General features: G+C 38.1%; 1 protein-coding gene and 1 long non-coding RNA gene across 8 annotated transcripts in view; one reads left to right on the top strand and one right to left on the bottom strand.

Moving 5' to 3' along the window:
- LOC106879572 (uncharacterized) overlaps nucleotides 1-25,575 on the bottom strand; it is a 650,101-nt gene that overhangs the window by 142,610 nt on the left and 481,916 nt on the right. For all 7 annotated transcript variants that reach the window (XR_016242266.1, XR_016242267.1, XR_016242268.1 and 4 more), the window contains exon 25: nucleotides 2,258-2,380. Coding sequence is in view for 2 of the 7 variants with exons in the window: in XM_089353939.1 (XP_089210065.1) it covers nucleotides 2,258-2,380 (123 nt within the window). In the remaining 5 variants the exon portion in view is untranslated. The remainder of the gene's footprint in view (nucleotides 1-2,257; nucleotides 2,381-25,575) is intronic.
- LOC149135132 (uncharacterized) overlaps nucleotides 1-25,575 on the top strand; it is a 255,249-nt gene that overhangs the window by 75,440 nt on the left and 154,234 nt on the right. The gene's annotated exons all lie outside the window — the stretch shown is intronic.

Here is a 25,575-nt window from a genome sequence, read left to right as displayed (position 1 = left end):
AAGATAATTCAAAATTCACAGCTACACTATGTTTCAGAAGGATTGATCTATGATCATCATTTGGTGTATTATTCTTGAATGTGTAAATAATACCAGACAAAATTCAAATTATGAATTCCTTAAACTATGGACACATCTTGGAATAATAACTGTCAAAAAAGAAACTGACTGAAACTGCAGATTTAAATATTGTAAAATCTTTCATCTCTAATAATGAGATTTGGAAACAATTGTAATATTATTAATAAACAGCTATGCTAATTGTTAATCTTTGTTAAATCATCAATTTTGAGGGATTTCACTTGTTATCTCTGTTCTTTTCATCCTGGACTTTTTTGGCAACTACCCCCACATCATCCCAATCTTTCTTTAAATGCAGCAACGAGCATTCCCGTTGTTGAAAATTTTGATATCTTAATTTTGTTATCTTTATCAAAGTAAATAATTTGTAGGAGGGAGCCATAGTAAATTGATTTGGTCCAAATACATTACTGGTGCTTATTTTACCAACCACAGAAAAATAAAGGAAATATCAATTCCTCTAGAGTCACAACAGGATTTTAGAATCAAAACTCTTGTGATATTTAGTCATAGCTCTTTACATTCTGAGTTCAGATTGTGTTGAGATCAACTTCATCTTTCATTCTTTCAGAGGTTAGTAAATAAGCACCAGTCAAATACTTAAACCTGTCAAGAGCCCTAGGACTCAGAAGGCTGTAAATAAGCACCAGTCAAATACTTAAACCTGTCAAGAGCCCTAGGACTCAGAAGGCTGGAACTTAACCCACAGGATGGGATGTTAGTCTGTTGCTGGGTTAACTTTCCAGTTCTTACTGGAATTCACTTACACCTGAGTGAACTGGAGCAATGTGAAATGAAGTGTTTTGCTCAAAAACGCAATGAACTGCCCAGTTCAGGGATTGAAATCGCAATCATAAGAACATGAGTGAAAGACTCTAAAAACTAGGTCACATGCCTTTACTATCAGTCAAGTACTGAGCACAATTTGATACTCTGATGAAGCATCCTTGATGTGAATGGAATTATAATAACAAAGATGCATTCTGAATATAGTGAGATGGAACTAAATACTGAAAGGCATTTAGAGAGGAGCCCTACCATTTCTGCTACTCCCTACCTCTTATATCTATGAAAGCATTTCTCATACCATCCAGTGACAATGTGACATCCTAGTATTAACCTTTAAAATGCAGATGTAACTTAATTCATGCAAGAGAAACTTAATCACATTCGATTCTGAGATAATTATGATGGGGTTGACTAAAAAAATTCCAGTAATCTTTTTCAGAAGAACATTATTCTCAACATTACTGAAAGTACAAAGGATTTTGGTTACTAAGTATTTCACCTGTGAGCAGATGTTAAGTTTGTGGCAGGCTCAAATACACTTTTTTATTGAGTAAAGTTCTCAAACGTTCTGCAGGAATGCAGCACTTCCGTCAATAATTTGTATTCTAAGTGCAAACTGAAGCCATCGTTGTGAACTACATATTGTCCTATTATGTGATGCTTAAGTTTCAGATATATTGTTGTGTTATATCCTTTCCCTAAATATTTTATGGCTATTTTGTTCTTCAGAATTTTACAGTAGTTATCCATCTTCATTGAAGTTGATTCATTGTTCTATTTCTCTGCTTCTCATTCCCCTCTCTATCTCTCTCTCACACACACACACGTACTCAATTTCTTTTCTCAAAACTTGTACCAAACATTACATCTTTCATGTCATCTGCTTTATAGTATTATATCATCTTTTATTTAATACTGCATTACACTAAGCTCTTCATTTTCAAACTTCACTTTGATCCCCTTCACCAATCTTTGTCTCCCCTCTATATCTGAAACTTAAGAGAGTCATGGCTGTGTGGTTAAGAAGCTTGCTTTGCAACCATTAGGTTCCACTGTGCTGTACCTTGGGCAAGTGTCTTTTACCATAGCCCTGGTTTGACCAATGCTCTTGGACCAAATTTGGTAAACTGAAACTGTGTGGAAGAATTGTAGATTGAACGAATCAATACATAGAATAATATAAATATTATTAAAACATGCAATAATTAGTCTAAAAAACATTTAATTCTTAATTACATTTTCAGCTCTGACGCTATGATTTGCTGAATTTTCAGTTTTTATTCCCTAATATTTCAGAAATTAATTTTTCTACCAGTAATAACCTAAATAACAACATTCCTAATTATTGATATTTTTAAGATCCATAATTCTATAATAATTAACTTACCAACACACTGTTTCCCATTCTCCATCAGTCTGTAGCCTGTCCTACATTGACATTGATAACTCCCAATAGAGTTCTCGCAAATTTGTTGACAGCCACTATTTTCGATTGAACATTCATCAATGTCTAGTAAAAAAAAGAAAAGAAAAGAGAGACTGATGTCAGGAACTGTCAAGTTGGAAACAGGGTCTGTGCTCTCCAAGACCAATCAGGTTGATAAAGTTAATGTTTTCCTTAGACCATTGCAAGTCAGCAGTTACAAGATAAACAGGAAATGAAGAAAATTCCTGAGGGTTGACATTCTGGGAAGAAAGGACTGAGCATGGTTAGTGGGATCAGGGTGAATACAATATGGGTAACCAGAGGAAGAGAGAGACTGATGGCATATTTCCTTTAGATGAAAGAAAGTAATTATAAAACTTGATATGATTTTCTTTTAAACTTTTCTGATCACTGGGTCAGTGATTATCTTTAGGTTTTATATTTTAACTACATGGATGAGAGAAATTACTTGTTAGTCTATTACAGGTAGCTAATCTTGCCAAAAGAATTGAACTCTATACAGTTAGTAAAATACTTGTTAATTACATTGTCTTTCTACTGATGCTCTTAGTGTCATTGCTTAACTCAGGCTCCAGATAACAGAAGCGTCTAAGTATCTCCACTGGCATTTGATGAAATCTATTTTCTGTACATTTATAGTGTTTATTGTACTTATACATCTGCCACATACATCGACTACTTTCTCTATTAACCTTCCTCTGATATTGCTGTACCTTTTATGATCTCCATAGCTTACACTAGATAAACGTTATGGCGTTTCTACCTACACCTTTTCTACATATCATGTAGAGCCACCTCACAAGTGATTGAAATTCTATAAGTTTTCAAAGGCGAATAAGCATTGACAGCTAGCAAGCCAAGCTACTCCAGACTGATGAAGAGCAATGACTCTGAAACTAGTCTCTGGATGCTGGCTTTGCTAGGTGGAGGTGCTTATCTCCCCTGTTTGAAAATTTAAGGACACAGAACACTTGTGTCACATAGCCAACTGGAAACTTTGTTTTCTGGGGCTAAATAGCAGTAGCATTCTTCCCTTTACTGAGACTAACTACCACATTAAGTTGGCAACAAATCATCACTTTACTTACTTTGGTCTTTGCTAAATTAACTCTAAGGCCCTTCGATTCCTGACCATGCTTCTACACCTGAATTTTTTTCTCTAGCTCAGGTAGTGACTCTATAAGAACAAATTCATCAGCATAGAGGAACTCCTAACGACAGCCTGTGTAAAATTCCTCTGTTATAGCCTAGAGGACTATGATGAACAAGAGAGGGCTGAGGACTGATCCTTGGTAAACTCCTACTTGTATACTGAATGATACTTGTTTATAGTTTTTATAATGTATTACTTATTCTGAAATTTATTACAAATTGTCAACCATAGTTTTTATTTGTTAACTAGAATGGACTAGAATGTTGTTGCCACTGCTGCTGCTGTTGTCATCATTGTTGTTGTTGTTGTTCTTCTTCTTCTTCTTATCATCATCATCATCATCATCATCATTATTATTATTAAGGAAATGAACTGACAGATTATTAGAGTGCTGGATAAAATGCTTAATGACATTTTTCATAGTTACTCATATTTTGAGTTCAAATTCTGCTAAGGCCATCTTGCCTTTCATCCTTTTGGAGTTGATAAAATAAGTACCAGTGGAGTACTACCCTACAGAAAACAAAAAAATATAAATAAATAGAATTCAGGCCTATAATAGAAAGAATTACTCGTGTGATAGATTGGCAAAATTGTTAAAGTATCAGACAACATGCTTTGTAAGTAGTTTTTCCAGATCTTTATATTCTGAATTCAAATCCTGCTTGGTTAGCATTGCCTTTCATCCAACAAGTGATATTATTACTGTTCTGGACAAAATACTCAGTGGTGTGTCTTCTGGCTTTTTACGTTCTGATTTTGAATGTTGCTGAGGTTGATTTTGCCTTTCATCCTTTTGGGGGTTGATGAAATAAGTACCAGTTAAATAATGGTATTGGTGTAATTGACTATATCATTCCCCAAAAATTTCAGGCCTTGTGCCTATAGGAGAAAGGATTATTGTCTTTATTATTTAATCACAGGGTGAGGGAAAGTACCCATTATGTTAACAGATTTTCCTTAAATATCTTAGTATTTACAATACTGTTTTCTGCATTGAAAGCCTTTTACTATCAACTGTTTACTTGCAAAATATGAGCTCAAGTCTTAACAAAGTTAATTTTGTCTCTTTCTTTGCCTGAAATAGATTAAATAAATACCAATATCAACAAGTAACTGATATTGATTCAATTCAATTAACTCTACTCCTGTGCAAATTTGCCCTTTATTGCAAAAGTTAAAAAAATTTTTTGGCACTACACACACAGTATACTATTTTGCAGATGATATGAGAGATAAACATTATTCATTCATGGAATGACTTGAAGGTCTATTAGAAAAACATGTTTTAGTAGTGGAGATTCTTTGGTTTTATTTTATTGCTTACTCTATTTGAAGAGATAAAACTAAAGATAAAATATCATTCTTAAATGAAGATATAAAACATTTTGCTGATATGATACACTAGTCTTCCTATGTGCTTGACATGATTACCAGAAGCTTCTAAAAGATTTTAGGATGTTGCTCATGATAATGATAGCCCAATAGTTTTAAAATGCATCTGATACTAAGAGGTACTAAAAGAAATCTGATACAGATTTATGGAAAATTGAAAGATGTAACCAACTTGCTGAATATACTTTGCTAAAACTCTCAAAAGCTTTTCAATTATATACATATAATCTGTGTGTGTGTGTGTGTTTGTACGTGCGTGTGTGTATGCGTGTGTATGTACAAGAGTGTCTATCATATGTATGTATGGATGGATGGATGGATGGATAGATGTACATATGTATGTATGATTTTAAACTGCATCTGGTAGTTGGGCTCTAGTTTGAGAGTTCTAAGGTTTTGAAGAGGCTGGAACCACCTCTTAGCCACAAGTTTACTCAGATCTGGAGCAATAGCACTTGTCAGGGTTCCAGCTATGGGTTAACTAGCATATGTGATGACATTCCATCTGAGTGTGCAGACACACAAATACCCCTGGTTGGTGTTAGGGCATGTAGTAAAAGCCATTGGGGATGAGAGGCCCTTAGCTGTTTCCACAGCATCCTTCTAGGAGAGGGATAGTCTGATGTAAAAACAGCTTTTTCATGAGATTACTGACCATCTGGCTTTCGCCTGTCATTAGGCACTAATCACAGAAACTCAGAGAGTGGCATTCATGTTGTACAAGCATTTATCACTGTAACCCAATGATGTACACATGTCTCTTTATGGCGACTTAGTTGATAGCTTTTGATTGTTTTTAAATACTTCTAATTTCAGATGAGATGTTGTATTTTCTTTTCCTTTATGCAAACTATCACATTTAGTTTCAACACACTGTCTGTGCACACATACATACATACATGTGTGTGTGTGTGTGTACTTTTTTTAAAGCTGCAAAATCTTCACAAAACTGTTAATCAGAGTTTCATGGGAATTCGTCAGACACTTATGATGGATACTGAATTAAAATTGTGATGGTACATGTAATATAATATGATCTAATATAATTCAATTCAATAAACAAGCATTTAAATTGATTGGGTGGCTAATTTTCGAAACATTACTGTGTATTTTTTGTTACAAGTTGGGTGACTAAGGGATATGAAAATTAACTGCTAGCATGGGTTGGACGATTTGACTGAGGACTGGTGAACTGGAAGGCTGCACCAGGTTCCGATCTGATCTGACGGAGTTTCTACAGCTGGATGCCCTTCCTAACGCCAACCACTCCGAGAGTTTAGTGGGTGCTTTTACGTGCCACCAGGACAAGGGCCAGTCAGGTGGTACTGGCAACAGCCACACTCAAAATGGTATTTTTTACGTGCCACCTGCACAAGAGCCAGTCAGGTGGTACTGGCAACAGCCACACTCAAAATGGTATTTTTTACGTGCCACCTGCACAAGAGCCAGTCCAGCGGCACTGGCAACGACCTCGCTTGAATGTTTTTTTCACGTGTCACCGGCACAAGTGCCAGTAAGGCGACGCTGGTAATGATCCCACTCAAATGGTGCTATTTACGTGCCACTGGTATGGAAGCTAGACAGCTGCTCTGGCAATGATCATGCTCAGACGGTACTGTTAGTGCTCCAATGGCACAGGTGCCAGTCATCGAATTTGGTTCAATTACGATTTCAATTTCACTTGCCCCAACAGGTCTTCGCAAGCAGAGTTTAGTGTCCAATGAAGAAGAGGTTGGCATGGGTGCCAATCTACAAATTTAGTTCGATTTCGATTTCACTTGCCTCAACAAGTCTTCGCAAGCAGAGTTTAGTGTCCAATGAAGGAAAGGTACGAATAAGTGGGCTGGCTACATCCCTAGCAGAGGCCTTGCATTATGGTCTCAGTTGGCTTGCCGGGTATTCTCACGCACTGCATATTTCCAAAGGTCTCGGTCACTAGTCATTGCCATGGTGAGGCCTAATATTCAAAGGTTGTGCTTCACCACCTCATACCAGGTCTTCCTGGGTCTACCTCTTCCACAGGTTCCCTCAACTGCTAGGGTGTGGCACTTTTTCACACAGCTATCCTCATCCATTCTCGCCACATGACCATACCAGTGCAATCATCTCTCTTGCACACCACAACTGATGCTTCTTAGGTCCAACTTTTCTCTCAAGGTACTTATACTCTGTAGAGTATGCACACTGACATTACACATCCATTGGAGCATACGCATGTCCTCAGCAGACACGGCCTATGTTTCACTGCCATGTAGCATGGCTGTTTGTACACATGCGTCATACAGTCTGCCTTTTACTCTGAGCGAGAAGCCCTTTGTCACCAGCAGAAGTAAGAGCACTCTGAACTTTGCCCAGGCTATTCTTATTCTAGCAGCTACACTTTCAGCGCACCCTCCCCAGCTACTAACTTGGTCACCTAGACAACGGAAGCTATCAACTACTTCTAGTGTTTCTCTCTGGAATGTGGCAATAGTTGTTTTCTCCACATTTTCAGTGTTTATTGTTCCTGAGCATCTGCTACATACAAAACCTATCTTCCTAGTTAGCCTTCCTCTGATATTGCTGCCCCTCTTATGTGTCCATAGCTTACACTGGGTACATCTTATGGATGTAGCCTTTTCTTATGGATGTACCCTTTTCTCCATAAATTCACCACACATCATATACAAGTATTACTTCACAAATTTATGCCTGTAAACTACCACGAAAATATATGAAGAATCAACATTAGAAATCTTTATTGGAAACTACAAATTAAAGAATGAATCTACATTCAACCTTTTTACACTTATATATATATATATATATATATATATATATACATATATACGTTTATATATTCGCTTTGCAAGATTCTTAGTGTGAAATCATGTGTTGAAACAGATATTGTTGTATTTGGGGATGGTCATGTTGCCAGTTTAGACAATAAAAACACACGCACTATATATTTGGTGTTAATTTGCTTCAGCTTTATTTTATTTTTTACATTAATTATATTTCGGCCAGAGTTCTTTCGTTACACTTCTGTGACCTCATCAGTGGTTCTTTGCTTTCTTCTTTCTTATTTGTGTGTCTTTCCTTACTAACAATCAGCCATTTTGTATTTTGTATTCCAATTGTATTTGTCTTTATTTGCGCATGCATATACCCCTATGTGTGTCTATGGGAGTGCCCATATTATCTGTATCCCCTGTTTATACACATTCGTTTAATTTGTTTTTATTTATTTGATCATGTGTTTATACCTACTTATTATTTTTTTTTCTATTGTTTCTTTTTTTGTATTTAATTTAATTTAATTTTGTTAACGTATATAGTTATTTAATTCCATTTGTTGATCTGTATATTGTTTTATATTTTGTTTATATTGTTATCAGTTTATGGGGATCTTATTCTGTCATATGTTGTGGTGTGTTAGGGGTGTGTGCTAGTGTTCCATTCCAGTTTCCTATTCAGACTAGGTGTATCTTCTATTATGTGTGTAGCTTCTGTAATTTGTCTAAGTGTTACATCTGCTCTATGTGTGGACAAGATTTTAACTTCTATGTTGTTGAGTGAGCACCAGTGTTCCTGCTCGGCATGCTGGTACAGAACCGATGAGCTCTTCTCTTCCTTTATACGTAACGATAGGAATGGGATTTGCCCACTCTATAGGAGCAAGTCATGGAACACCATTGAAAGGACTAAGAAAAAAATAGGGAAGGCCAGCTCATGGTATGATAGCCACAAATACCAGAGTGTCATGTTCGTCGACACCACACCTAGAGGTGAACTGGCATACTGCTTTAGAAGGGCCCTAGCCAAACTTAAGCTAAGAATTGAGGTTGTTGAAAAGCCAGGCAACCCTATCAAATCCCTAATCGGTAGAACCTACCCTTTTAGTAGAACCCCTTGCACTGATAGGAACTGTACTGCATATAGATTTAGCTCACAAACAAACTGTAAAGCCAGAAATGTAGTCTATAGTATAAGATGTACAGAGGGATGATGCAGTACAAGACAACGACGTACGTAGGGGAAAGGGGACGGAACATAGGAGAACGGGTAAATGAACATTGGAAGGTACTTAAGGAAGAGAAGAGCTCATTGGTTCTGTACCAGCATGCCGAGCAGGAACACGGGTGCTCACTCAACATAGAAGTTAAAATCAGATAATACAGGCACTCCCCCCCCCCCCACACACACACTTATTAACCATAGACACACATAGGGGTATACACATGCACAAATAAAGACAAATACAACAGGAATACAAAATACAAAATGGCTGATCGTTAGAAAAGAAAGACACACAAATAAGAAAGAAGAAAGCAAAGGACCACTGATGAGTTCACAGAAGTGTGACGAAAGAACTCTGGCCGAAATACGATTAATGTAAAAAAAAAAATAAAGCTGAAGCAAATTAACACCAAATATATAGTGTGTGTGTTTTTATTGGCTAACTGGCAACATGACCATCCCCATATATACAACAATATATGTATATATATATATATATATATATATATATATATATATATATATATATATATATATATATATATATACATAAATATTATAGAATATAAAAAATATATATAATACTAGCAGTATAGCACGGCGCTACCTGGGATTAAGCTAGGATTATTAAGTGATCAAGTGCTTTATTTCAAACCAAAATAAGTAACATCGACATCAGATTTGAGCGAAATCCGTTGAAATTGGTTTGGCTGAAAATGGTTTGCTGGCAATTTGATTGGGAAATCCCATAAGGAATCAGTTTATTGGTTATTTCCACTCATTGACTGTTTTTTTAAATGTTGCATTAGAGATCTGCATAGGAGAAGGTTGATCTGAAGGTTTGCATTGGGGATCTGGATTGGAGTAACTTAGGAAAACTTACCAACAGCCTTAACCAAAAAATAAGGGGCCTGTCTCTTCTAGGTTAACTCTAACCCTAACCCTCAACCCTAACCCTAACCCTGATCCTAATCCTAATCCTAACCCTAACATTAACCCTAACACTAACCTTAACCCTAACCCTAAAACCCTAACCATAACACCCTAGTGGAAATCGTGCGGGTGTTAATGTGAAAAATTACCAAACCCTTTTTGTGGTCTGAAAAACGGGGTTTTTTTTTGGGGGGGGGGGTGACTGACAAATTGTAACATACCTTTTGGTTTCATAGTTGTTGTGAAATATAAACAAAACTCTTTCGCTCCCAAAGTAGTATATGTGTGTGTGTGTGAGAGTGAGAGGTGGGGAGAAAGATGAACAATTTAAAATAAATAAATGATTTTAAATAAATATATTTTAATTGTTGTGTGAGAAAGTATGTGTAATCTAATTATAAAATATAGTGTTTTTCAAAAACATCTTATATTTTAAACTATATCTCATGTTTAAGAAAAAAAAATGCATTTTACATTTTACACTTACTCTGTCTTCCTTACCTACATTTTCTTTCGTAATATGCTTTGTCTCCCTCTTCCACTTTTTCGTTCTTTTTTTCTTTTCTTAGACGCTGGCAAATAAAATCTATCTTGGTTAGAAAAATTTTCTTTGCTTTCTATCTCCCTTTCCCACTTTCTGTTGACTTTTTTTTTCTTAGACGCTAGCAAACACTCTGTAACTCCCCTTGTCACAAACGCACTATTTCTTTCTTTCTTTCTCTTTCTCACTCTCTGTCTCTTTCTCTCTCTCCTTCATGCACGTACGCACAGTTTTGACTTTGCCATGTCAACAAACTTCAAAATTGGTAAAAGTTTATCGATTTTTACAGCTACACGCGGGTGCCTCTGAGAGAAAAAGTCGGCAAAAATGCAGATAGAGTCATGACAAATGTCCTCTTATAATTGGAGCGATGTGCGTGCTAATTTGTGGACGTGCATAAATTGTATTCACGTACACACACGCACACATCTCGGGTTTTATATATATACGGATAAAATATATATATGAAATATAAAAATATAACATATAAAAATATATAAAATGTATATATATATATATATGTAACAAGTCAGTAAATAGTGGGGTTGTGTTAACCGCACGTGAAGAACTAATAGGAAAATGAAAAATAATAATTAGGCAGAATGCTAAACTGGAAGCGTATTTTAATAAAGATTTCTAACCGGCTTTCATTGCATGGCAAATTATCAAGAAGAGGGAGAATGAAAATGTTTTTTACAAAGAAGTAAAAAATGAAAAAAATAATATATAAAAAAAATAATATATAAAAAATAAATATACCAATACATTATATTGTCTTTGAGCTTTTAAAGTTCAATGGTAATTCATGTAGATAATGGTTGGAAAAATAAGGATGCATGAAAATTGAGAGTTGTGTTAGGTTTAAAAAAAAGAGAAAAGGGGCTAAAAGTTTGTGTTAAGCAGGAAGTGTGGTGTCAAAACAGGAAGTGTGTGTAAGGGGAGACAAATCTTTTTAGTTGGAGTTATGAACTCTTTTTCAAGAGGAAGTTTATGTCTGTTCCTAGAGAAATAAGGTCACTGAGGGGTATGTGTGTTAAGAAATGGTTGGAATTTCTCTATGAAAAGATTTTCCTTGTTGATTCTTTCTTGTGTGGAGATTCTGTCTTTACATTGATAGAAAGGAAATATAAGGAATTTAGGGTTTTTGTTTCTGGCGCAAGAGTCTATGTGGCCACTGAGTGGAATTTGGCGGTATTGAGGGAGATTTATTTGTTCTTTATGGACTGCTACTCTTCTATGCAACGGGAGGCTCGTCTGTTCGATATAGAAGTTTTGGCAACCTGCGCATGTGAGGACATAAATGAGGTTCCCAGAGGAACAAGAGAAATTGGTTTTGATTTTAAACTTTGTCCCTCATTTGAAGGTAAATTCAGAGCCTTTAAGTAGGTTGGGGCAGGTACCACAATTAGGGCGTGCACATTTTTTAACTGATGGGGGTGGAAGTGGTGTATGTAGTTTGGCATTGGTTAAGAGTTTTTTCAAAGATTTGTGTTGCCTTTTGCATTTAAGGACTTTGTGTGTATTGATGATATTGTTCATTTTCGGGTCTGTGGTGAGTAAGGGGAGGTTTTGTTTGATTGTATATATATGTATATATATATATATATATGTATATATATATATATATATGTATATATATATATATATATATATATAAAAATATATGTATATATATATGTATATATATATATATATATATATATACATATATGTATATATATATGTATATATATATATATATATATATATATATACATATATGTATATATATATGTATATATATATATATATATAGAGTTATTAATATTTCTAAGTCTCTCTAAAGGAGACTACGGCAGCGGTACTGGAAATTAATAGTTATCGCCAAGCCAACATGGCAGTCCCAAAATTAGGACGAAAGCTGCCGTGAATTAGCTCCAAGAAGCCATCGCCTCTAGCTAGCTATGTGACACACGAAACCTGTGTCCTTTATAACCCTCGAACAGGGGAGGTCAGCAGTGTCCCCCTGCTGGTTTGGCATCTGCAGACTAGTTTCAGGGTGTTGCCCCTTGTCAATGCAGAGCAGCCATGCTTTTATAATTACACTTGTATTGAATAATTATTGATTATTGAATAATTATCTAGATTAGCAGCAGTCAGTGCTATTATCACCAACTCAAAATCTAGGTTACTTAAGGTGAGCCTGCTAACTGATGGTTTTGCGGTCTTGTTGTAATTGTGGTGAGCCATGGTGCAACAAACAAGATGGTAAAAATTCCTGCCGTTAATTTGGTGTGGACGGGTAATATCAAATAATTCAATTACAACATATATCTAAATTAAACATGAAAAAATTTGAAATATTATCTTTCAGTATTTTATAAGTTAAAATCTTAAATTATAAATTAACACATTATTAATTATCTTATAATAACAATGTTTAGAAGAATCATGGGATTACATGGAAAAATCAAGCATGAAAAGTAATATTCTTAAGATTATAAACCTGGAAAAGTACAGGACATGTTATTACACCTGGAAAAGTACAGGACATGTTATTACACCTGGAAAAGAATAGGACAAGTTATTACTTCAAGTAAAGTAATGAATAAGAAACTTTTTACTTAAATATTGCAGCTAAAATTAAAATTTGAATATTAAAAATTATTTTATTATAGTTTACAAATAACATTATACTTATTCAAGAAGAATTTGGCTAATTTACTACCTTAAAAACAGAAAAAAACTCACTACTTAGACAAACTTACAAATTAGCAGAACAGTTTTGTACAATAAATTTAAAAGATGAGAACTGTAAAGAATGATAAATTAGAAGAACTGGCATTCTTTCCTGCAATGTTTTAAGTAAAAAGTTCCTTATTCTTTGCTTTACTAGAAGTAATAGCTTGTCCTATACTTTTCCAGGTGTAATAACTTTTCCTGTACTTTTTCAGGTTTCCAGCTGTGTGGTAAGGTGTAGGAGTGGCTGTGTGGTAATTAGCTTGCTTACGAACTGCATAGTTCTGGGTTCAGTCCCACTGCATGGCACCTAGGGCAAGTGTCTTCTACTATAGCCTCGGGCCGACCAAAGCCTTCTGAGTGGATTTGGTAGACAGAAACCAAAAGAAGCCCGTCGTAGGTATGTATATGTATATGTATGTGTGTCTGTGTTTGTTCCCCCAACATCGCTTGATGCTGGTGTCTTTACGTCCCCGTAACTTAGTGGTTCGGCAAAAGAGACCAATAGAATAAGTACTAGGCTTACAAAGAATAAGTCCTGGGGTCGATTTGCTTAACTAAAGGCTGTGCTCTAGCATGGCCACAGTCAAATGACTGAGACAAGTAAAAGAGTAAAAGAAAAAAAGAGTATATATATATATATATATATATATATATATATATATATAATGTATTTTATAAATAAATGAATGGAGTTAAACGCAGGTGTTATTCAAATTCTTTTACTTCCGACATGTTTTGAAGACGACATTGGTATTATTCCAAAGGAATAAAATGGTGTAAAACAATGTAATCTTCTCATCAGGGAAAGAAAGAAATCAAACTCATCAATAAAATATTTTAACAGAATGTGATGGTTGTGTATAATGATGAAAGGAACACTATTAATTTTTTTTTTTAAAGTTTTGTTTATGATCTTTTAAAATAAAACAAGGTTGCTTAGGATCAAGTGGTTCTGTCTTCATCTGTATGTTATACTTCTCCATAATTTTCTTAGCCTCATGGTTGCACCTTTATCGGTAATCCTATAGTTTTTTTGAATTTCTTTTTTAAGTAGTTCTAAGTAAAAAAATTTTTAATAACCCATCCTTACGACTTATCTGTCCTTCTAGCTCTGACATCAGTGTACTTAGTAAAAATATTCTAGATAAATATATTCCTACCTTAGTTAAAAAATTAAAGCTTAGGTTATTGGTCCAATTCATTCCAAGTCGTCAACTGGTTTAGTTCTATTACTAATAAGAGGAGCACTAAGTTTATCCAGTTTGACATTTCTAGTTTCTATTCTTCCATCAACCCAATAGTACTTAACAAGGCACTCTGGCTAGCTCATAACAAAGCTGGTCTCACCAGGGAAGAGATTAATGTTGTGTTGGCCACCAGAAAATCTATCATAAAATTTAACAACAAGCTGTGGGTCTGTAAAGACACACCCAATGCTTTTGATGTTACGATGGGAAGTTCTGATTCAGTACAAATAGCTGATTTGGTCGGTATACATATGCTTTATGAAATGTCAGACCAGTTCCCAAGCATCAATGGAGATCTATATCATAATGATTGTTTACACTACCTTCAAAATGTTTCTGACCAAAAAGAATAGTTTTGTTAAGTTTTTCCATAGAATGGGCTTAGGCATCGTTTTTGATGATGTAACGAAAGCCAACTTTTTAGATATTACACTTAACTTACACAATAATTCGTACTTCCCATACCACAAACCATTGACCAATCTTAAGTATATTAGCCAATTCAGTAATCATTCTAGGGCAACCACTAAGAACTTAGTTAAGAATATTTCATTTAGATTGCCTAAGTTATCTGCTAATGTTGACATTTTCAACAACAAGGCTGAAATTTTATAACTCTGCTTTACTTAAAGCAGGCTATACAGAAAATGTTACCTACATTAATTCCATTCAATCTTATTCTACCTTTAGTAATGGAGACATGAAATCTAGTTGTAAGGATATAAGCCTAGTACTTATTCTATTGGTCTCTTTGCCGAACCGCTAATATTATGGGTACGTAAACACACCAGCATCGGTTGTCAAGCGATGTTGTGGGGACAAACACAGACACAAACATATATATATACATATACAATGGGCTTCTTCCAGTTTCTGTCTATCAAATCCACTCACAAGGCTTTGGTCAGCCCGAGGCTATAGTAGAAGACACTTGTCCAAGGTAGGACCCTGTCAAAGGCTTTCTCCATGTCAAAGAAAGCCAAGTACAGAGGTTTATCTTTGGTTAGGTATTTCTCCTGCAGCTGTCTTACCAGAAATATAGCATCAGCGGTGCTTTTCCCTGGCACAAACCCAAATAGCATCTCATCTAAACTGACTCTCTCCCTAATTAGTTGGGCTATGACCCTCTCTGTGACTTTCATTACCTGATCCAACAACTTGATACCTCTGTAATTATTTGTATCTAATGCAACACGTTTACCTTTGTAGCAGTTGACTATGGTGCTGCTACACCAGTCATTGGCTATGGCTCCTTCACGTATCACCTGGTTGACTATATGGGTGACTAGGCTATAGCTGACACTGCCAGATACTTTGAGCATCTCTGCGGTGATTCCTGATGGGCCGGGGACTTTCCCTGTCTTCATACCCTTAATTGCTGTATCTACCAAGGCACTGTCAATTTGGATAGCTGGTCCCTTTTTGGGTCGGCATTCAGCAGGCTCTCTTTCTCCCATTCATTCTATTTATTTAGCAACCCTTCATAGTGGTGTCTCCAAGCCTCTCTCTTTGCTGCCTCATTTAATGCAAGTGAACCATCATCCATGCAAACACATTTCTCTCCTATGACATCACGATTCTCTCTCACACACTGTCTTCCAGCATGAAATACTTCAAGTCTTTGGTTCTCACAGCGCAGAACATTGGCAAATTTTTTCTTATCTGCTTCCCCACTGGTTAAATAACCCTGTCTCCTAGCTCCTCTTTTGGCTGTCTGATACGATTCCCTGCTACCACTGTTCTTCCAGTCCTTCCAAGCCTGTTTCTTTTCCCTAATGGCCCTGTCAATAACATTGTTCCACCGTCACGTTACCTTGGGTCAAGAGGGGACTTTGCACCATCCACAGATCTGGTCAGTGGCCCACAGTAGGTTGTCCCATAGAAACCTCCAGTTGTTTTCCACATCATGTGATGCTATATATGTCCCCCTCTCCCCCTCTATTTTGTCAAAAGCTTTGAGTAATAGGTCTCTAAATCTCTTTCCATTCGCAAGATCTTTAAGCTTCCAGACCCTTCTCCTCCATGCTGGTCGTCTTCTGGGCATCCATTTAGCCCTGATCCTGAAGTCACTAACTACTAGTCTATGTTGTGGGGTACATTCTTTGCCTGGAAAGGTTTTGGCATTTATAAGTAGCCATATTCCCCTTTTCCTGGTGAGGATGTAGTCAATTTGACTAGTGTGTCTACCAGATCGGTAGGTGAATAGGTGAGTAGCAAGTTTCCTGAAGTTCGTATTGCAAACCATATGATCATTTGCATGACAGAACTCCAGCAGACTGGTTCCCCCCTCATTGCAGGAACCAAAACCTATAGCCTCCATGTACACCATGGAAGCCCCTGCATGTTGTCCAACATGTCCATTTAAATCCCTAGCCACAAAGAGAAGGTCCCTGTCATTCGTTGATGAGGTAGTCAGCAAGAGGGTGTCATAAAATCGGTCTTTCTGTCCATCATGTAGCCCTGGCTGAGGGGCATAGGCTGAGATAATGGTTGCTAACCCATAATGTAGCACTAATCTAATCTTAAGTATTCTATCGCAGACTCTGACTACCTCGATTACCTTAAAAACCCATTTCTCTGCAAGAAGTATACCCACGCCCCTGACTCCATCAGTGTTTCCTGCCCAAAAGATCTTGTATCTATGTTCTTTGCCTGTGAGGAACCTAGCAGAGCCTCCTCTCCACCTTACTTTTTGGATGCAGCACAAATCTACACATTTCCATTCAAGCATCTCAACAATCTCACCAGACCTACCTTTCAGTGTGCCCACATTGAGTATGCCAACCCTGAGGGCATAGGAGGTGTGGTCCCATGTGACCCTGGGATGAGGGACAGCAGTGTCATGTACCTGAAAAGAAAGCTCGCATTTGGCAGAATTCATAAACAAACAACAGCCTTCAACCTGCATACACTACACCATCGTTTTTATGCGCTATATGATCACAACCTTACATAGGAGATAAACCCTAAGTAGGGGTGGAGATGGCGTTAAGCTTTTAGAAGTGTTCATGGGAGACAACTGAAGGCAGTCAAAGGATAGGGACTTCTGGTACTGGTGGTGGGAGTGAGAGGATAGGGACTTCCGGTACTGTTGGTGGGGGTGGGAGGGCAGCGGACCACGAAACAGCAATACCGGTGCTAGGAATGACATTAATAGTCATTTAAAACTCTTAGAATTTTTGGTCAGCCAATCTCTGACAAAATTAGAGAAATGAATAATTGACGATGTAACAAAAGTAAATAGATGCATGCATAAGTGACGATAAGAGTATTTGTTTAAACATAAGTTTGTTTTTAAGACAGAAGACGAAAACTATGTTTACAGAACTAAGAGGGGATTATGATCTGTGCTGAAATAGAAGTGATAGATGTACTGAGTTGAAAAAACAAGATTCCTTATCTGTACAACATCTTCTGGGTTTGTATTCTTTTGGCAGGGTTATTGAAAAATATATATATATATATATATATATATATATATATATATATATATATATATATATATATGTTTATATATGTATATATATATTTCATATATATATATATATATATATATATATATATTATATATATGGACATGTGTAAGCTTGCAAGAAACGAAGCCAGTATGCTCCGATGGATGTGTAATGTCAGTGTGCATACTCGACAGAGTGTAAGTACCTTGAGAGAAAAGTTAGACCTAAGAAGCATCAGTTGTGGTGTACAAGACAGACAATTGCGCTGGTATGGACATGTGGCAAGAATGGATGAGGATAGCTGTGTGAAAAAGTGCCACACCCTAGCAGTTGAGGGAACCTGTGGAAGGGGTAGACCCAGGAAGACCTGGGATGAGGTGGTGAAGCACGACCTTCGAACTTTGGGCCTCACCGAGGCGATGACCAGTGACCAGGACCTTTGGAAATATGCAGTACATGAGAAGACCTGGCAAGGCAAGTGAGAGCATAATCTGTGATCTCTGCCAGAACTGTAGCCAGCTCACTAATTCGTATCTTTACTTCATTGGACACTAAAAACCCTGCTTGCGAAGACCTGTTGAGGCAAGTGAATTTGGAATTTGGAATTTGAAATTTGAAATCTGAAATCGAAATTGAACCAAATCTAACAACTGGCACCCATACCAACCTCTCCTTTATTGGACACTAAACTCTGCTTGCGAAGACCTGTTGGGGCAAGTGAAATCGTAATTGAGCCAAACTCGATGACTGGCACCGCGCCAGTGGAGCACTAACAGCACTGTCGAGCGTGTTCATTGCCAGAGCAGCTGTCTGGCTTCTGTGCTTGTGGCCTGTAAATAGCACCATTTGAGCGTAATCGTTACCAACGTTGCCTTCTAGCACTTGTGCTGGTGGCATGTTAGAAAATCATTTGAGCGTGGCCGTTGCCAGTACCATGTGACTGGCCCTCGTGCCGGTGGCATGCAAAAGCACCCACTACACTCTTGGAGTGGTTGGCGTTAGGAAGGGCATCCAGCTGTAGAAACTCTGCCAGATCACATTGGAGCCTGGTGCAGCCATCTGGTTCACTAGTCCTCAGTCAAATCGTCCAACCCATGCTAGCCTGGAAAACAGACATTAAACGATGATGATGATGATGATGATGATGATATATATATATATATATATATATATATATATATTTATATATACATGCTTATATGGGCACAGGACACCACAGAACATAAACAACATAAAATAAACATGAAATACGATAACATGGAATAAGAACTTTTTTTGCAAACAACGAAAGAAACAAACAGAAAACAAGACAAGCGACATGCAAAAGTGACCCTTCATCAGTTGTTGACTGTTTTTCTACTTCGTATTTCAAGCATTTCACAACAAGATACGTTTCCGACATAACAGCTGCTCCCGCAAAGAAATGAAATAATATTTGGGATTTTGCAGAGGGTCAAAATTGGTAACAAAAACAAGACAGTGAAAACAGACAGGAAGGGTTGCTAAGCCTAGACGAGTTGAGTTGGTGAATGTGGAGAAACAAGCTCTGACAGGAGACAGACAAGAATGTGTCCAATCCTTGTGACTGATCAGAGAGAAAGAAGGAAATTCAAGTTAGGAGAAAAAAGATTGCCGACTGTCACACATGAGCAATGAGAGATCAATATATATATATGTATATATATATATATATTTTAATTTTTTAATTTTAATTTTATCTAGTTTCAGCTCATGAACTGTGGCCATGCTGGGGCACTGCCATTATATATATGTATATATATATGACAGCGGGATACATGGTTGCTCTTAAATACAAAGACTATCCCTGGTGAAGAATGCACCCCCCAACATAGAGTAGTTATTAGTGAGTTTAGACTCGAGGCCAGAAGGATGCCAAAAAGCAGAACAATCTGGAAAAGAAGGACTTGGAAGCTTAAGAACCCTTCACATGGTCAGAGATTTGGAGATATTCTTACCAAGAAATTTGATGATAGGGAGGAGAAGCTACAGCTGGGAATTCCTGCGAGACAGCTTGCTGAGTGCCACAGACCAAATCTGTGGCTGGTGCAAAGTCCCTTCAAGACCCAGGGTAATATGGTGGTGGAATGATACTGTAGACAGTGCCATTAGAGCGAAGAAATAGGCTTGGACTGCCTGGAAGAGTAGGGGTAGCAGGAGAATGTATCAGATAGCCAAAAGGGAAGCTAAGAGACAGGCCAAGGGAGTAGCAGAAAAGAAGTTTGCCTATATTCAGTACCATGAGGATCAAAGAATTGAAGTGTTTTGGATTTGAAGACAGTGTGTGAGAGAAAACCATGATGTTATAGGAGAGAAATGTATCCACATTGATGATGGTACCCTTGTGTTTAATGATTCTGCAAAGAGAGAAGCTTGGAGAAGCCATTACGAAAGACTGCTGAATGTAGAGAATGAATGGGTGGAGGAGAGTCTGCCAAAGGTTGACCCACTTGTGGGACCAGCTATCTGAATCAACAGTGCCCAGGTAGATAAACCAGTTAAGGATATGAAGGCAGGGAAAGCACCTGGCCCATCAAATATTACCGCTGGGATGCTTAAAATACCAGGCGGTGTGGGCCATAGTCTTGTCACCCACATTGTAAATCAAGTAGTTCATGAAGGTGTCATACCCAATGACTGGTGTAGTAGCACCATAGTCAACTGTTACAAAGGTAAAGGTGATACTTTAGATAGAAATAACTACAGGGGTATCAAATTAATGGATCAGGTGATGAAAGTTACAGAGAGGATCATGATTAGGGAGGTAGTTAGCCCAGAGGAGATACAGTTCAGCTTTGTGTCAGGCACTGATGCTATATTTCTGGTAAGGCAACTGCAGGAGAAATACCTGGCTAAAAATAAACCTCTGTACTTAGCTTTTGTTGACTTGGAGAAAGCCTTTGACAGGATCTCCTGATCCCTTATCTGGTGGTCAATGCAGGAACTGGGGATAGATGAGTGGCTGATAAGAGCTGTACAAGCCCTGTACAGAGATGCTGTCAGTAAGGTGAGGGCTGGCAACGAGTATAGTGAAGAATTCTGAGTAGAAGTAGGGGTTCCCCAAGGATCAGTCCTCAGCCCCCGCTTATTCATTGTAGTCCTCCAAGCAATAACAGAAGAATTCAAGTCAGGCTGCTCCTGGAAGTTCCTCTATGCTGACGACCTTGCTGTAATAGCTGAGTCACTGCCAGAACTGGAGACGAAGTTTAAGGTGTGAAAGCAAGGTCTAGAATCGAAGGGTCTTAGGGTTAACCTAGCAAAAACCAAAATCGTAGTAAGTAGGAAGGCTGTCAAATCACAACCCCCTTCAAGTAGATGGCCCTGCTCGATTTGTAGAAAAAGCATGGGTAGAAACTCCATATGATGTACTCAGTGTAAGCTATGGACACATAAAAGGTGTAGCAATATCAAAGGAAAGTTAACCGGGAAAATAGTTTTTATGTGTGGCAGATGCACTAGGGCAATAAACACTGAAGATGTACAGAAAACTGATTCCAGGAGGAGGAGAACTAGAAGTAGTTAATAGCTTCTGTTACCTAAGTGACCAAGTTTGTAGTGGGGGCGGCTGCTCTGAGAGCATAGCAACTAGAGTAAGAATAGCCTGGGCAAAGTTCAGGGAGCTCCTACCTCTGCTGGCAACTAAAGGTCTCTCGCTCAGAGTGAAAGGTAGACTGTATGATGCATGTGTGCGAACAGCTATGCTACATGGCAGTGAAAATGGGCTGTGACTGCTGAGGACATGCGTAGGTTTGAAAGAAATGAAGCTAGTATGATCTGCTGGATGTGTAATGTCAGTGTGCATACACGACAGAGTGTAAGTGCCCTGACAGAAAATTTGGACATAAGAAGCATCAAATGTGGTGTGCAAGAGAGGTGACTGTGCTGGTATGGCCATGTGTTATGTGTGAATGAAGACAGCTGTGTGAGGAAGTGCCACTCCCTAACTGTAGAAGGAACCTGTGGAAGAGGTAGACCCAGGAAGACATGGGATGAGGTCGTGAAGCATGACCTTCGAAAATTGGGCCTCACAGAGGCAATGACAGGAGAATGAGAACTTTGGAGATATGCTGTGATTGAGAAGACCTAGCAACTAAAATGAGATCACAGCCATGCATGTCCGGCCCTGTTAAGAATACTCTGATGCATTGGGCGATATGATATGCTTGAAAAGACCTGCTGAGTCAAGTAAAACCAATATTGTAGCTGGGGCCAGTGCCCCTGGCTGGCTCCCGTGCTGGTGACATGTAAAAAACACCATCCGAACCATGGTCAATGCTAGGTCCGCGTGACTGGCTCCCGTGCCGGTAGTATGTAGAAAGCACCAACCAAATGTGGTTAATGCCAGGTCACCTGACTGGTTCCTGTGCAGGTAGCATGTAAAAAGCACCAACTGATCATGATTGATGCCACTACCTCCTGACTGGTTCCTGTGATGGTGGCACGTAAAAAGCACCTACTACACTTTTGGAGTGGTTGGCATTAAAAAGGGCATCTATGGGGAGCTTTGAAGGGGCTGAAATCACCGACTTCGTTGGGTTATACATTTTGGATGCTCTCAAGAGATGTTCCCATCTACATAGATTGGCCCTTAGTAGGGACAACAGCCTGGCTATCTCAAACCATATGAAAGGCCACACCATGGACAGGTTCAGGAAGGACTTGATAAAAAAATTCAAAGAGTTCGACCTGTCCATAACAATTACCACCAATTGACTACTTGATTTTTTGGACATAACCTTAGACCTGAATACAGGAAATTACTATCCCAACAGGAAGCCAAATGAAAAAATGGTATACATCCACAAGAGCTCATCCCCACCATTGTAATTAGATTAGAAACCAGGAATCAGGCATTAGCAAACCAGTATCTAAACTCTCGGCCAATAGAGAGATCTTTAATAGGGTAACTCCCCCACCACAATGATGCTTTGGCTAGGAGCGGATTTTCTGAGAAGCTCACCTATGTGGATGAACCACAAACCCCACCTCTTCTCACCCCAAGAGAATTAGGAAAAGGAAAATTATCTGGTTTAACCCCTGCATGTAACCTAGAAGTTTCTACAAACATAGCCAGATGTTTTCTATCATTGAGAAACATTTCTCCAGAGGTCATAAGTATTACTAACTCCTGCTTAGACAACATTGCATCTAACATTGCACAGATTAACAGATGTAAAAATGCACCCACATAATCCCCAACTCCAACCTGCAACTATCAAAACTCCACCACCTGTCCTCTAAAAGCATCCTGCTTCTGAAGGGCTGTAGTATACAGAGCCACCCTTACATCATCTGATGGCACTATATGGATATGACAGCCAATAATTTCAAAGGAAGGTACTCCCAGCACATGCACTCATTCAGATCCAGCAATAGAGAGAACTCCATTTAACTGTCGTCTTTTCAGAGGTGACTCCATTACCTCTGAAACAAAACACCCAGCATCAAATGGACTATTGTCGACAGAGTGCCGCCATATTCACCTGGCATCCCTACCTACCAGCTCTGCCTCAATGAAAATCTGCACATCATCTACCAACCTGAAGTATCCATCAACAAAAAATGTGATCTATCCTATTGCCATCACCAGAGGTATGACCTGGTAAATTTCAAGCCACTGGTCACAGAGAACCTGGATGTACTTCCTCAGTACAAGCTGCCACCTGCATCATCTGCACCAAGGTCACCGTCACCAACTAACCCCTATGAGCAGCACTGGAAAAGACCAATCTCCAATGCTTCTTCAAGCCTGTTTACTTCATAACCTCACCCTTTGTACATAACCACATGAGTACATGTGTATGCATGAGTGTGCATACACGTGTGTATACATCTGCACGATATATAGGCACATGCATACACACATATGCATATACACATATATACTCACACATCCACTGCTTCTTCCTACTTCTCCCTGTCACCAACCACGCGGCTGATTTCCTGTTCACAGTGTGGTCAATTTTCTGTTCACCATGTAATATTTTCCAAGTAATTGTTGTTGCTGAAATACCAACATCAAACTGTGATACCGCATAAACTTACTTGACCAATCGCAGGCTAATATCCTTAATAAACATTGATTCTCTTCAATCGTCCTCTCATCCAAACTCCAATAGCTGAAGATTAGTGCCATTCTTGAAACTCAAAGTACTAAGGAGTTTGGATCAAACTGTTTTGATTCATATGTATATACGAGCAGAGATACCCAGCACCTGGCATTGTTTGGGATTAAAATGGCATAGTTTGTATATATATTAGTTATGTTGAAATATGTGATACGGGAAAGTGCAGCATTGACGACAAAATATTTGTGGAGTAAGTGATGGGCCAATTTTACTAAGCAACATGTCATGCATCCATTTGGAGGATTCCAGGCCTTAACCTGTCATAAAAAATTGGGAGTGGGGGTGTATGTGATTTTTGAATGTACTGAAATACTATGTAACATCATCTTCTTTACCACGAGGTGTGTCCCATTGCAGAGTGTTGGTGGATCCAAATTCCTCAATAACATTACCAAAGTTCCCACTTTAAGTTCCAATCTGTGTGGAGGTAGTCCTGGAGTCCTCAATGAATTGAGAAATTCTGTTGGATAACTTACCACTTATTCTGGATCTGGGATTGTATCAACTGACTTATAGATGTGAGGACTTTCAGGAAAATACTGCTGCAGCTGCTCATTAATTTTACTTACATTGTTGTTTTTTTTTGGAGCCAGTATTGCTGTTTTACACAGCCAATTGAGATTGTGATAATTTTTTGACCAATGGATGTAAGGGAGACTATCAATTTCTGAAAGTTACTTTGCAAAGAGCTATCTCCATTCTCCATGTAACCCAGGAAAGGGTGTTTTCTGCTCCCAGAGGGCCCGTTCCTCATTATATGAAAAGTTTTAAGAGTCTAAAATCATTTCTGGAACATAAGTAATCTGTGTTTCCAGTTTGGAGAAAATCAGTAGTGAACTCCAGAAGTTATGTGGGTTTACACACACAAACAACCTTACTTTTATATATACTAGCAGGCGTACCCGGCGTTGCTCGGGGCTGTTTGTTAAGTATCCTGTTTGGCTATTAGACCATTCACTGAATGAAAGAAATCATAATGGCAGATGTTCCCTGTGTTGTTTGATTTATTTAGCATAATAATGAACATGCAGAGTCATATGCCCACACCATTGTCATTGTTTTCCATTAGGACAGTAGGTCGATCTGTAAAAAACCAGCAGTAATTGAGTTTATTTTCCTTACCACATAACTGCTGACATGTGCTGTTTAGCAGATGAAAAGGTTGAGCCTAAAGATTTGACATCAAGAGAATTAGTATGTTTACTTGCTGTTTCACTGGGTTGCACATACAACATTATCAGAACAAAAACTTTGACATGTGGCCTGTGCCAAAAAAAAATGCAAAGTGTAGTATCTGTTGCCTACCTCACAATTGAGTGCACTTAACGGAGAGCATACTGTGAAGATTACGCTAATGAAATAAATAAGGTGACAAGAGTATGGTTACCTGATGTTTTTCTGTTTGCCGCATAGAGTAACATCCGTTGTTGTCTTTCCCCTGTAGTCTCTGTAGCACACACAGCAGCAGTTGCTGCAGTATCTCTTGTAAGTTGATCTGCACATTGTGCTAAAGTCTCTGCAGCTTGTGCAACAGCAGTTGAGGAAGTATCTCTTGCAAATCGAACTGTGCATTGTGCTGCAGTCTCTGAAGCTTGTGCAGCAGCAGTAGAGGAAAAATTTCTTGTTCAGTGTGCTGAATATTGCTCTGGGCAGCTCATTGCACAGCAA

This window comes from Octopus bimaculoides, chromosome 6, assembly GCF_046866305.1.
Source record: "Octopus bimaculoides isolate indiv1 chromosome 6, ASM4686630v1, whole genome shotgun sequence".
Lineage (NCBI taxonomy): Eukaryota > Metazoa > Mollusca > Cephalopoda > Octopoda > Octopodidae > Octopus > Octopus bimaculoides.
The sequence above is the reverse complement of the archived record's forward strand: the minus strand, read 5'-3'. Positions and strand labels throughout refer to the sequence as shown.